Source organism: Athene cunicularia, assembly GCF_003259725.1.
Source record: "Athene cunicularia isolate RWA chromosome 1 unlocalized genomic scaffold, athCun1 chr1_part1, whole genome shotgun sequence".
Lineage (NCBI taxonomy): Eukaryota > Metazoa > Chordata > Aves > Strigiformes > Strigidae > Athene > Athene cunicularia.
The window spans coordinates 12633069-12648362 of NW_020799091.1; the positions used below are offsets into that span (position 1 = coordinate 12633069).

The window sequence follows — 15294 nt, forward strand, 5'->3', positions numbered from 1 at the left end:
CTCAATTGCATATAAGCACAAACTGAAAACAAACCAAGAATCAGAAACTCAAAAGAAAGGTTGACAATGATTAGCACTAAAACTTGATCCACTTTTACCAAAAAAAGTGTCTTTCACTTTGTAAAACCAATGTGAAATGAAACACCTTTGGTTTATATTAATAAATTCTGATGATAGCACTTTTCAGTAACATATATAGCCTTATCAGCAATTCCCGCAACTTTCTTAATGTATCCTGAATATATTAATATTCAGGACTGACAGATCATTGGGATATAGTTTGGCACATGATATGTCAAGTAGATACTTTTCTGGGTAGGGTCTGTATGCAGGGTCCAATGTACATTTTAGAATGGAAGATCTCTTAGCGACTCCTCCTTTTAGGCTGCTTTAGAAGTTCTATCATTTTACAGTATCTTGTAGCTTTTCTTTAGAAAATTATTCCATCTCCACATGGGTTCAACATGCCTTTGTAAAATTGGAAAAAAAAAATGTGGATAGATAAGAAATGTTGATTTCCCAGTTGTGTAAAAACATGGGGTTTTTTTAAATTTTGCTGTTACTCTGCTTTCAAAGAACTGCCATCACCCTTTTTCTAACTGACATTTGGACAAATTTTGTGTGTCAGAATAACAGCTGAAAACAAATGGTTTGTCTGAAGATCTCTCCAGTACACCTTCAGAGGGATTAGCAAAGCCATTCACCAGTATCACCTGAAGTAAAAAAGTGCTTCTAAAGGGACATGAGCAGATGAAAGGGAGAAGACCTGACGAAATATCTCCTTCCCCCATATTCACATGCTACCTGAGCATATGCCTCAGATACATATTTCCTCCTACTTCAGAGCTGTTTCCTCCTACCAGTACCTCAGACTGAGAAGACAGCACCAAGACTATATATGCCAGTCATATAGCTTGAATGGTAACGTAACATTGCAGAGAGGGTCAAACTACACTAATGACATTTGATGCAAGTGACTAGTGCAGTGTAGAATTTACTACACCTTTTCCTTCTGAAGACGATCGTGTTTTTAAAAATATTTAAGAAGACTTTAGAAGAACCTTATTTCTTTTTTTCTTTAAAAGTACAGCACACAAAATATCAGATGCTAATGCATCTTCAATGTAGGCCTTCCTTCCTGCCCATCTCTGTGTTCCCAGGGTTCCAGAAATTTGTTCTTTTTCACAGTGTAGTTTTGACCTGGAATTGTATGAAGGATGGCGGCAAGAAAGCTGAATTTGAGAAATTACACTATTTCAGTTACTACAGAATTGAATGTACAGGAAACTTTAGTCTCATCTGCAGTTTGTTCTCATGGTATTTGCACTGCTCAGCAAGGAAAACCAAAGAACATCTGATTATTTTTTTTTATCAGGAATTGGGGGTGAGAATGAAAATGTGTATGTAATAGAGAGGAACCACATTTTGGCTACTGTCAGAGGTGTAGGATATACAGATTCCAGTTTCCATTCCCATAAGGACTTAAATACTTTGTACTATGACAAATACTCCAGTATTTATAAGTGGAAATGTGCTACAAGGAAAACCTTGGAATTAAAAGAATATTTGAATACTGCTCTCAAAAGTATACAATCATTTAAAAAGAGGGATTTTAATAATATTTTGAATGTTTTCCATATCCTTGCCTTTCTGGGTATTACCACTTTAAATAGTAAATTCTAATTAGAGTGCTTAGTGCTTTTAATTGCCTAGATTGAAAATGGCTATTCAAAATTTATAAAGGCACCACAAACTAGCTGTTACATTGCCTGGTTGCAATGCATACCTTTAATCCAAGACATACATGCCACTCTAATAAATCGCTGGTTTCATAGCACTTAAATAACATACAGAAAAAATATTGTTTTAATAAAAACCTTGTGTGAAAAAGAGAAATATTTCTCTTGAGAAATTAAATTAGTAAATTAAAATATACATGCTTCATGTGTTTTTATGCTCTTGCTCAAGTTAGAAAGAAAAAATGAGGTGTGGAGTTCAAATCCTCTGATGCACACTCACATAGGGCTGTCCTGTTTAAGAGCATGGGTCACTGTTAGTTAAAACATAGGTACAAACAAACATGATGATTTTGGAACCCTTGAAGGGATCAGAAAATATATATGTGTATAAAAATGTGTGTGTGTGTATGTATATATAACATATATACACACATATGTAAAGATACATAAATTAAATATTTTAAAAATATAAGGAGAATAAGGAAAAGGCCTAGAAGGTTTCCCCCAAAAGACCACAGAAAGCAGAAGACCCAGCCGATGGCTCATGAATCAGAACATTTTATTTCAAGGTGAGTTTCAGACAGGGTGGGTGGCACAGAGCTCCCCTGGTCCATGGCTGTGGGGAGCCTCCAGCTGCCTGTGGGACCATGGCGCCGTCCAGACTGGGGCTGCGGGTGCTTCCTTGTCCTTAGGTCAGTGTCCTGTCCCAAGGTCTTTGTTGAAAGCTGAAGACATCTCTGGCTGAGTGGCTGTGGAGGGAGGGGACGGGAGTGCACCATTGTCTCGTCCTGTCCCTCTCTGGTCCTGTGGCTGCAGAATGCAGTGTAATATCAACAAACAAAGGAAACAGCCACCCTGGCTGAACCATGGGCATCCCCTGCCCAGGACTCTGGCAGGACCTTGATTCATTAACTTTGTCTCAGCATCCTTGTAGAAGGTAGCAAATCTCTCTGGGTCTGTGGCTGAGGTCCTGTTCTGGTCCTGTCCTTGTGCCAGGTGCCACGGTCTGGTGCTGTCCTTGGGTGAGCCTCTGGCTCTGGAGAACAAAGGAGAAGCAGCCACAATCTGTTGCACCACAGATTTAATTCAATTGTCCCTAAAAGCAGTGACAGATGAGAATCACCTATACCTCAGAAGGCTGATTAACTCCCATACTGATCATTATATACATGTTTTCTCTGAGCACTTCAGGTTTTATTCTGCATATTATTCTCTCAAGGAGCATGTCTGCCTCAGGAATAATATAGACAGTATAAAGGGTGAAGAAGACATGGTGTTGCGCAGGAATCAAAATTAAACAATACTGACAAATTGAAAATTATGAAGCAGTATGGTGATTACAGAATTTTCAGGAGAAACAAAGTCATTTATCTGAATGCTGAGTATCAATTCATTTATCACTGAACCAAACTTTTAACATTATAAATTAAGTTTATGGTTCTGTGTCTTCTTTGATATGAAAATTTTGGAAACTGCTAATAAGTAATTGTTAATTAAAATAACAGCTGATCCTGCAGTGTTAGAATTCTTGGTATTATGAGTGGTGCCATGCACATACACATTTGGGTTTTTTAATTTTTTCTAGGAAAATGGATTACTTCAATTTAAGGTGACACATCATTCAGTTTCAGAGATTTGAGGCTGTGGGGTCACCATTCAGTGCAATTCGCTCCTCAGTCCTGGCTCCATGACTGACTAGTCTTGCAGATCTGCAGCCTCACAACCTGGCTTTACCTCCATTATCTGTATTAGGGAAAGGTAAATGAGACCTGCATCCCTTTGTCTCATTCCACCGTGAAACAACAACATTAGCAGAGCGTGCGCTGGCTTCTGGGAAATGTTCTCAAGTCCCACAGTTTCAAGGTAGCTTTAAATTCCCTACATAGAAAAGGGAATACAGTAAACTTCCAGTGGTGTTCCAGGTCAATATCCAGGACTCTCCATTAACATCCTTTAACAGGATGGTAAGTGCTACCTCAGATCTATGCCCATCATTGATACAGTTACTAAAGCCTTCACAAGACTTCATTTTATTTGAGATTTTATTAGCATTATGTATAACAAAATGAAAACTTTTTCTTTCATTATAAACCAGGCTGTGTTATAATCTGAAAAAAAAAAAAAAAAAAAAAAAAAAAAAAAAAAAAAAAAAAAAAAGTACTTTTAAAATACTTTTAAAGCTATTTAAATGAAATATTTTCATCTTCATTGTGTTTCCTTCATTGCTCTGAAATTAAGAGAGGAGGCATAGAAAACTTAAGATTTTCAATTTTAAATCTGTCACTGGAGTTTAAATGAAGATGGTATCATTAGGTGATCCAATATGTTTTCTTGCATATCACACCCCACTGCATTTTATCTAATCACTAGATCATCTAGTATTTTATAAACATATAATCTTGTCTTTTCATCAAGTGCTTTGGTCTCCTCAGAATAGGCCCTTTATTTCAATTATTCTGTTGCCGTCCAGATGATCTAACTAAGAATTCATTTATTCAACTTAGCTACAAACTGATGAACATCTCATTCATTATTATGTTGCTTCTGAGTCTCCAAATAATCTCTGCCAGTACTCCACACTCCATCTGAAATGCAGATAAGCAGCTAACTACATCTTTTCTTCTTTTAGGAACATGACTTGCATGCACTGAACTTTCTCGATTATCTTTGTATTCATTGCAGGCAGACGACCTGTTCTTCTCATTCTATATAGCACAAGTATCCATTTGGCCACCGCCATTAAGAATGCCAGCCTCCACCTAAAGAGTTCAGGTTATTTTTCCAAAAGGAATGTGCAACACAGTATTGCAGTATTACTGTTGCTAATAGTACAGGTAGAAAGAATGCCTGTGCTGCTAGTGACATCAGCACCTACCAGCATTTTATATTTTTATTTTCTTTCCAGCAATCCTAGATTATATTTTATCTACAGAGTCACTCCTAGGGAGAAAAGAAAATCATTACTTTTCATGAATATACTCCCTATCCATACACCTACCAATCTGAAAGGAACAACAACTAAATCTAAACTCATGGTTTCGTTTTTTATTCATTAATTAATTCCTGGTTTTGCTAGACTAGCTTGATGAGAGCTCTCATTATTTATGCCTACATTCATTATTATTTTCTCTTGTGAAATGTAAGAAGCCGGTAACCAAAGTATAAGACACAGTCCATACAATGTTTTTGTACCCGTTTTTTCCTTTCCTAAAATAAGTTTTTCCAGCTGATTGCATTGCCCCTGAGGCATCCTCAGCTGTAGCACTCAAAACTTAGTACTGGAGTTATTTTCACAGAATCATAGAATTTTGGGGGTTGGACGGGACCTCATTCTATCCCCTCTGCCACAGTCAGGGACACCCACCAGCCCAGGTTGCTCAAAGCCCCATGCAACCTGGCCTTGAACACTGCCAGGGAGGGGGCAGCCACAGCTTCTCTGGGCAACCTCTGCCAGTGTCTCATCACCCTCACAGGAATCAATTTCTTCCTAATATCTAATTTAAATCTACCCTCTCTAAATTTTAAACCATTACCGCTCATCCTATTGCTACACTCCCTGATAAATAGTCCCTCCCCATCTTTCCTGTAGCCCCCTTTAAGTACTAGAAGGCCGCTATAAAGTCTCCGCAGTACCTTCTCTTCTCCAGGCTGAAGAACCCCAGCTCTCTCAGCCTGTCCTCACAGAGGACATGTTGCAGCCCACTGGTCATCTTTGTGGCCCTCCTCTGGACTTGGTCCAACAGGTCTATGACCTTCTTATGACAGAGGCCAAAGACCTGAACACAGTACTGCAGGTGGGGTCTCACAAGAGTGGAGTAGAGAATCAACTCCCTCAACCTGCTGGCCACACTTCTCTTCATGCAGCCAAGGATGTGGTTGGCTTTCTGGGCTGTGAGTGCACATTACTGTCTCATAGTAATTTTTCTATCCAATACCTCCAAGTCCTTCTCCACAGGGCTGCTCTCCATCCACTCATCACCCAGCCTGTGTTTGTGCTTGGGATTGCCTCAACCCCTGTGCAAGGAAGACCTTGCACTTGGCCTTGTTGAACATCTCACACGGGCCCACCTCTCAAGACCATCAAGGTCCCTCTGGATGGCATCCCTGCCCTCCACCACACCACACAGTTTGGTGTTGTCAGTAAACTCGCTGAGGGTGCACTCAGTCCCACTCTCCATGTCACCAACAAAGATGTTAAACAGTGCCAGGCCTAATACCAACCTTTGAGGAACACCACTCATCACTGCTCTCCACTTGGACATTGAGCCATTGACCATAACACTGGCCCATCCATCCATGGTCCAACCATGGTCCACCCATCAATCCATGTCTGTCCAATTTAGAAACAAAGATGTCATCCAGGACAGTGTCAAATTCTTTGCACAAGTCCAGGTAGACGACGTGAGTTGCTCTTCCCTTATCCATAAACACTGTAACCCTGTCGTAGAAAGCCACCAAATCCTCAGGCATAATTTGCCCTTAGTGAAGCCGTGTTGGCTGTCACCAATCACCTCCTTATTTTCCATGTGCCCTAGTATAGTTTCCAGGAGGATCTGCTCCATGATCTTGCTGAGCATGGAAGTGAGACTGACCTGTATTTCCCTGGGTTTTCTTTATTCACTTTTTAAAGTGGGTGTTATGTTTCCCCTTTTCCAGTCAGTGGAAACTTCACCAGACTGCCATGACTTCTCAAATATGATGGATAGTGGCTTAGAAACTTCATCTGACAGTTTCCTCAGCACCAACGGGTGCATCTCATCACGTCCCATGGACTTGTGCACCTTCAGGTTGCTTAGACGATCTCAAACCCAATCTTCTCCTACAGTGGCAGGTTCTTCATTCTCCCAGTCCCCACCTTTGTCTTCTGTGTCCACTGCATTCAGAAGTAATGTGTTCTCCTACTTTAACTTCAATAATATAAACACATATCAGAAATAATTTTTTGTGATTGTGGTTTTTTTTAAATAATGGAGATATCTGTCCCAGAAAATACATTTCTTCCAATACACAGAACTGAAGTAATGTACCTAAACACAGAAATAATGTAAATATGCAGAACAGCAATCCATGCTCCTTTACACAGTCCTACACAAAGGGCTAATATACTTGAAAATTATGCAAAATGGAAACTACTAATTGCTGCTGCTCTTATTTGCTCTCTTTACAAATTGATAGGCTACTTATTTGAATCTGTTTCAGAGAAGCATACCCAAAAAAAAAAGGGATTTTCAAACTCTGCATTTGAGTAGCAGTGTAAAAAGACAAAAACCTAAGTAAGTAATAAGTGTATAGTCACTGGAAAGGAAGGTTGAATAGCCTAATGGGTTTTCATGTGGTCTTTTCACTATAGGATAATAATAGAATTGAGAAACCCAAAATGTCACAGAATTTAAGGACAGAAATTTGCATCTCAGAACTAGCATACTATGACCGATGTCTCCCATGTTTCTCATACTTTTTCATATTCCAAGGCTTCTCTATACCAAGATTTGTAGTCACATGCACCTTCTCCTGTCCACCCTACTTTCTGAAACTATTAGCAGTATGAAAAAGTTCACAGTTCCCAAAACTGTGAACCCATAACATATAGCTGAAGTTGTGTGGAGTTGGTATAATAATGCAGTAAATAATTTTTTAGACCAAACTCCAAAGTCTTCAGGTGCACCTTTATTACTTCATGCTGGTATTGGTAGGACAAATATAACAGGAGGTTATAAACTGGTTAATGTGTCATGCTGTCCTCAGAACCAGTTGGAGGACTTTTATGATGTGAATATGTGAGACCATAAAACTGACAGAGAAAACCCTGTTCCCATATGTTTCATTGCAAGTAGTAGGGCAAAGTAACTATCTTCCCTCACCCAAATCATTAGGCTAGTGCTCTAAATTTGAAGAGCATTATGGACTAAATCAACCAAGAGTTTGGAGCAAGTCTAAGTTGATTAAAATTCTACAGTCTTGTGGTGCACAGTGGGTATTTCAGTTGTTCAGACCTACGTGACCAGGAATGCTATACTTTCAACCTTTTATTTTTCTGAAGGTTACATTTCCGTCTTCACAATATGAATGTATTGGAATCATAGATGTCTTCTATAGGTCTGTTCAGCTTTTCTTGTTCAGAAATGTAAATTCATGTGAAGATATAGATACACACCAAAATTAGAGAAGACAGTGGAGGAAAATGAAATGTCAGATTTTGCTATATATTATTTAATAGTAGCCACCAGTTGCTGCCATTAATTTTAAAAGTGATTTTTCATAGCAACTCCTTGACATAAAGGGGAAAACTGTGGTTTAGTTTCTTGTGAGATAAGTTGCTTCAAGCAGCAGGAAAATTTTTGTATACCTTGCTCTCTATAAGCAGAGTTAACTACTCTTGCTGGCTTAATTCTCACAAGATGCTCATTAGACTGCAGGCTAAAATATGTCTCATGAGAAAGCCATCTTAAGGCATGATGAACACTTAAATCATACTATGTATTTTATTGTTAACTTAGTAATATTTCTATCTTAAATTATTATTATTATTATTATTATTATTATTATTATTATTATTATTATTATTGTTTTTTAATATAACATCTGAAGCAATGCGATATGAACCTCTGTAAAACAAACATAATTTTGTATACTTTAATCTCACTTTATAAATGTTATAATACATTTACATTTATGCCTAATCTATAGCACTTCTGTTTTCACAGAAAGTGTTGATTATGGGCCAGTGTTTGTACAAGAGCCAGATGATGTGATTTTTCCAACTGATTCGGAGGAGAAGAAAATATCTCTGAATTGTCAAGCTCGTGGAAATCCTACTCCCACATACAGGTACCTGCTTTAGAATTATTTTTTTTAGTTTTAAAAATATTAACCACTGCAGTCCCACTCTGAGAGTCAGTGTGCTTGGGAGAACAACATGATAGAAACAGCTCTGTGACACAAATGGCTTTCCTGATTGGATGTTTTTTCTACTTCTGAATAAGCAAGAAGCATAAGTAGTAGTGAACAAAGGCAAAGTGATATGTCAAGTTTCAAATTATGTTCTCTGTACATCATATCTATCCACATGGAGGGACTCCTTTTTTCCAGTTTTTTGACTTGTGTCTGTAACAGCTGACAAGTTCAAAATTGTTCAAAATTATTGTTTTCTAAACATCTAGAAAGCTACAAAATACACATCCTATTTTATACGGAAAGCAGTAAAGAACAGGTACATTAAATGACATGACTATGCAATACAAGGTACCGTGGCTAAGACAAATCTGGTGTCTTTTCACTCACAAGTCCACCATTTCATTCCTTTGCAACCATTGCCTGTTCCCAGTTTTTACATACAGAGTATTACACCACAGATTATCTACTATACAGATCTGCTATGACACACCTGTGAGCCTGAGAGTTCAGTTTACTGATGGTGCCCACTTACAGGAGGGAACAGTGTGTTGCAGTCACTTTATCCATTTGCTATACCTGACTTTGCTCATACTTTACACAAATTACAAGTGATGTAGGAAGGCTGGGGGAACATATGGTTCATTAGTTGTTTCCATACACCTTTTTTCATAGAGTCATTCTTCACTTACAATGTCAGCATAAGGACTCTTATAATTGTGTTTTTTCATAGGTGACAATCACCAATTCTGCATTTTAGTTTTTACATACTGCACTTATTTCAATTCAGCATTCTGGATTAATTCTCCTTAAACTTACTTGAATCACAAAACTTGCTTTTCTATGCCTGTAAGAAATTCAGAGGCAGTACCATCTTTAGATATCCCCGTCACAACAGCACTGAATCGGCCTCTTTGCAATAGATGTGAGTCATTAAAAAGATCTAATGGCACAACCTCCCAAAACACCACAGTCATGACTAAAACGTGTAACATGGGATTAGGAATGTGTGGCTAGAAATTCTTCAAGCTGGAATTGCATGAACTCCTCACCATGTGGGATGAATACTATTCATCCTTATTGACATTCCTTTTGTAATTTCTATTACATATTTGTTGCGTTGTGGATTAAAAATACATGTATTACTTCCACACACTGTAAAAGTGCTATCAGGCCATTAAACAATGCATGTAACCATGGGGAAAAGGCATAAATTCCCACCAAAAGAAGGGTAATCTATGTTCATCACTCCCAGATACCCTCATTAATCTTGTGGACATTTTCTCTTTGGAGAATCTATGTCATTTTTCTTTCTTGGTCCAACTATTTTTTGTATTTTCCCAGTGGAATGCAATAAACAAATAGAGACTTTCAGCATATCCTAAAGGGCAACTATAAAGAGGATAGAGGCTCTCTGTTCACATGGAGAAGGCAAGGGGCAACAGATACAAGAGAAGTTTCATCTCAATATAAGAAATAAATTTTTTACTGTGACAAAAATCATTCACTGGGACAACCTTCTCAGGGAGGTGGCAGACTCACCAGCACTGGAGTTTTTCAAGATGCAGTTGAACAGGGTGCTAGATAATCTCATTTGGATCCCTTTCCCACAAAGGTTTGGACCAAACGGTCTTTCAAGGTCCTTTCCAACCTGGGCTGTTTTATGATTTTGTGACACCCATTCCTTCAGTTCTCCAGAGATTAATTGGTGTCATTAGCCTCATAAACAGATTTTCCTTCATACTGTTCATGTAATGAAAGCTTAGACCCAAAAGGCCTAATTCTTTAGTTTAACTTCTCCTCCCTCTGTTGCTGCCACTTCTCTGTACAGCGTATGAGCAATACACACTACCGTTCAGGGGAAGGGAAAAGAGATACAAATTACTCTGTGATGAATGTACTGTTCTCCAGGGCAGGTGCAGGGGGAATTTAGCCTCAAAAAAGCACCATAGATAGGCAGAAGTTTGTTGTATGTCACTGCCCAATATTTGGAATATGAAATAGTAAGAAGGGATATTTCCATATCACCAAAGACCCTGTCCTATAACATACAAGCATTGTACAATAGAGATTTTTATTTACATGGGCTGTGAGGCCCATGCTGCTCAGAATTATTTTCAGCCAAAACCAAAGCACAGTACAAATTCTTATCTTTTTTTTTTTTTTTTAAGCTACATTAAAAGAACATTTCAAGCACTCAAAAGTTCCAAAATTATCTTGTCTCTGACATTTTCATTAATTTCCTTAGTCTTTATAACAAATTTTTTTTTTTTTTTTTTTTTTTTTTTTTTTTGCTAGGACATTATATTAACAGATTCGAGACTGTGCACGTCATTTCAGATTTTCTTCTTCCTTGAAAAGAGCTTTTTTCCCCTTGTTCAAGCTGTACCTGAAACAAAATTTTTAATTTCTGGAATTCCAGTCATTAAGGTATCTAGATGCCTTGATTTAGGGAATAACTCCCCGAGATAAGCTGATTCAGTTTGGTCCCCATTTCTACAAATCATAGTTCAGTATCACAAGACAGGCCCTTTACAATGAAGGATGTAACTGAGACAATTTTGATGAAGAACGCAGACATTCACAAGCTTCCTGAAGGATCTCACAGGTCACCAGTGTTACTGAGTTAAAGGCAGGTGCAGTATTTCCTGAGATGCCACTTCACTACACTTTCACTACTTGTGACACACTAAAGTTTCCCATTTTACTCAGGACACATATATGCTGGTTAGAAATTTTTTTGTCAGTATCATTTACTGATAGAAGAGGCAGTTGAATAAAGCTTTTTAAAATTACTTTCTGTCTGCTTAAGCCAAGTTCGAATGTTTTGAAATGTTATCTGTCAGTTGCCTTCAAGAAAAAAATGTAACTGATTTTCCCTATCATCTTGTTACCTTTTACTTATTATATTTGGGATTCTGTCCTCCTAGATCAGTTAGGGTACCTAGAAGAAAACTTCTCACACAATTCAGTGTTGTTTTTCCTCTAATGTGCTTGGACTATATTAGGGGAGTACAGTCATTCAGGATAGACCCCAAGATATATAGGCAGGCAGCCATCAAGATCCAAAATTCTGGGGCAGCATTAAAAAAACATATTTTTGCATTGTGAAGAAAGATAATTAAAGCTAATTTAATTTTGTGTCAGTTCCCATTTGAAAATGCCTAAATAAAATACGTAATGTCGACTTTTTCCTTATATAGATCTTCTATCACTTCTGGATCAATTAATTCTGATTTTATATCTAGATAGATAGATAGATAGATAGATAGATAGATAGATAGATAGATGAATGAATATATATATATATATGTAAAAGTTAACTTTCATTATTATTTCATTCAAAATATTTAATCATTAATAAATTTTTCCAGATGAAAAGTTCTTCTTCTTTTTATCTCTACTACATATGAATTTCTTTAAAAATGTAGCAAATCCTGCAGACATCTCCCTAACTTCCTTTGCAATATAAAACTATTGTCAACAGTGTTTTATTCCTTACATTAAACGAAGCAAAGGTCCTCTGCTATCAAAAGTCCGATCATGAAAAACAGACAAATAATAGTTTCACAGTTCATCTTAATTCTGTCAATTCTGACCTTTAGATTAAGGAAAATTTGGAGTTACTTCAGCTGAATTCTGCTGTATGTACCTCATTCACCATGAATGTTAACAAGATAGGGTGAATGATAAACATTTTGCTTTGTTAAAGTTGCCTCTGGAGTCTGGATGTTGCCAAGTTCTTCCAGTCTTTGATGAACTCTGGCAAAGCTGGGAAATGCCTGGCAATTTCCTGAGGCAACTTTGAAATTGCAGAATGACTGCAGACTAGCAAGGAAGGAAATATCTGTGCATCACAATAGCTGTGCCATACTTGTTTACACTGCTTATCTCATCTTTGCATTCTTTTAACAATTTCATGTTCTATACAGTTTGACACAAAAGCAAATCTAAAAAGTCTTCCTATGTGGACTATCATTGTTTGAGATATTGCACCCCTCAGAGGTTATTCCAGAGTGCTGGAGTCTATTAATCGACCACACAAAATCTTTTCTCTGGCAGCCAGTGGACTATTGCAGGGTTTGTTTCAGTCCTTGGAGATGAGTGAGAGGGGTGAGGCTTTTTGGCAGAGAATATCAAAGGGAAAAAAAAACAACCAAACACAACAAGCCACTTACACAGCAGAATAATTATGAGACTCAAGTTACTTCTGAAACCTCAGAAAAATAAGCGTTCATTCAGGAATTATTCAATGTTTTGGCTCAGATGTGACACTTTCTAATATGTTTCCTACACCCTGGCTTTTTCCACCTTTTCTTCACTCTCATCCCTGTGCTTACTGTTTGGACTTCTCATTTTACTCCCAGACACCTCTCAAACTTAGCATTCCCTCTGCCAACTTCCCATCTGATCATAGTTTCCATTTACCTGGTAGCTGCCAGGCATTACTCCTGACCAGCTGCCAGCTAATTCCAGTTTCTCCTGTCCCAGTCTTCTCTGAACTTTGTGTATACGGATCCAGCTGATATTATTTTGCCTTTGTCCATTGCCAATATCCTTTTTTTCACAACAGCCTACATAAGTCAATCTACCTTCCTGCTTTGCACATTCATACATGATTTCTGTATTTAAATCAGGTTTCTCTATTTGTTGAGCCCAGAAGATCAAATGCAGAAAGAATAGAAAAGAAAGGTTCCTTACTCTCATGCAGTGCAGACTCAGCTCTGCTAACTCTAAGCTCATCTGGGACTAAGGTTTTAATTATAGGTGATGAATTGAAACTTTATAAGCACAATAAAAGTCCTATTTTTAACATAAAGGATGCATCTACTGTAAAGGTTTCAAGTCTGAAGTCTTTGTGGGCAGCAACTTTTCAGGGAAGGAAAAAAAAAAAGTGGTTACTAATTTGATTCAGCATATGCAAAACAAAGAATATATTTACTTTTCAGAGGCTGAAGATCTGGTTTACTTATGTATTTTTCAGAGAAACTTAGCTATTGTCAGGCATGTGTTGTGGAATGTCTCCATCCAAACCTTTGCCAAAGTAGTGGTTTAATGCACAGAATATCTTTGAGTGTCTGTCATCCTTACAATTGGGGCTGTCAGGTTCTGTATACTAAGCTTGATGCCTTCCTTTGGCCATAAAATGCTCAAATAGTTTATTTTTTTTTTTCTTCCTAAGATGGCTTCGAAATGGAACTGAAATCGACATTGAAAGTGATTATCGCTTCAGTTTAATAGAAGGAAGTTTGCTTATCAACAACCCTAGTGAAATGAAGGATTCTGGACAGTATCAGTGTTTAACCACCAACATGTTTGGCAGTATTTTAAGCAGAGAGGCTGTTCTTCAGTTTGCATGTGAGTAACAATTTTTTTAACACATGGGAATCAGATATTTACAACGCTTGACAAGTCTGTAAATTTAATTTGAATGCATTATACAAATTGCATCGTCCACAGACTTTGTTGGGCTAGGATCTCAAAATTAGAAATTAAATGCTTAGTAGGAAAGAGTGGTTTTCTGTGGACTTTTTACTTTTAAGATAGAACCAACTATTAGGGAAGATACCTCTACTACATAATCCCAAATGCTATCCTTTAATGATGTACTTGAATACTCTGCAATGATATATTTCACTCATTGCTAGTTTTCTGAAACATATAATTTTGCTGCACTATCTGGGCAGGAGAGAAAGAACTGTAAACTTAGGAATAGAGTGGGATAAACTGCCTATATATCTGTAGGACAGTCTGCACCTATAACTATGTGTGTGTGTGAGCATAGTTTTGTGTGTTATAAATGTATATAAATATATATGGTTTACGTCCATGTTTATGCATACATATAGTGCATATGTTCACACATTATGACACTGAGATTTTATTTTTTTTTTTAGTTGTTAATGGAAACTGAAAATGTCATAGCTTTTGAAATCATTCACTACAACATACTTTCCAGAAGCTATCAACAATTCTTGATCCTGAGTAAATAAGGTCTATCTATAGCTTGCTCTTTTTAAAACATATTATCAGGAAAAACAGGCCCAGAATTTCAGATAATCTACCTCCAATTCTGACTTCCCTTCAGCACTTTAAAGGAAAACAACCATTTTAGTGCTTTATCTAGGTAAATCCTACCATGAAGGGTTTTTAAGAGGTAGAGACGTAAAAAGAGCTCCATCCTAATTTCTCAGATCCTTATGAAAATAGGACATTACCATGAAACATGAGGCAGATCTTCATGTAGCCACTACTGGAAAACAGTGAAGTTAAGAACAGGTTGCCTAACAATGTGTCTAATAACACATCTGGTGTAAAGTTGTGCTCAGCAAAGATAGTGTGGGGTCTGAGATTCTCCCTTAATCCACCCCTCCCTGGTAAAATCAGACCTCTCAAATCTATAGCTCTAGTTTTATCTGCTACAGATCATGTCAAAGTATTTTTTAGCAAGATCATGGCACTATCCACCTCCTTCTGAGCTGGGAGCAATACTGACATATGACTCTAAACACCATAGTGTTATTGGACATCAGTCTTAAAAGTAGCTCAGAAAATTCTGTTACATTTTATCTTTTAGACAAGGACATCATCATAAAACAAATCACTTAGTTAGGGAACCTGACAACTGGTAATTGTAGATAGTTCCAGGGCTCTGAACCTCAGA

The 15294-nt window shown here is 37.5% G+C and overlaps 1 protein-coding gene across 10 annotated transcripts in view; it reads left to right on the top strand.

The window, feature by feature from the left end:
- Nucleotides 1-15294, top strand: part of CNTN5 (contactin 5) — a 673480-nt gene that overhangs the window by 411995 nt on the left and 246191 nt on the right. For all 10 annotated transcript variants that reach the window (XM_026847687.1, XM_026847705.1, XM_026847677.1 and 7 more), the window contains 2 exons: nucleotides 8444-8567; nucleotides 13813-13988. In XM_026847687.1, the coding sequence (XP_026703488.1) occupies nucleotides 8444-8567; nucleotides 13813-13988 (300 nt within the window). The remainder of the gene's footprint in view (nucleotides 1-8443; nucleotides 8568-13812; nucleotides 13989-15294) is intronic.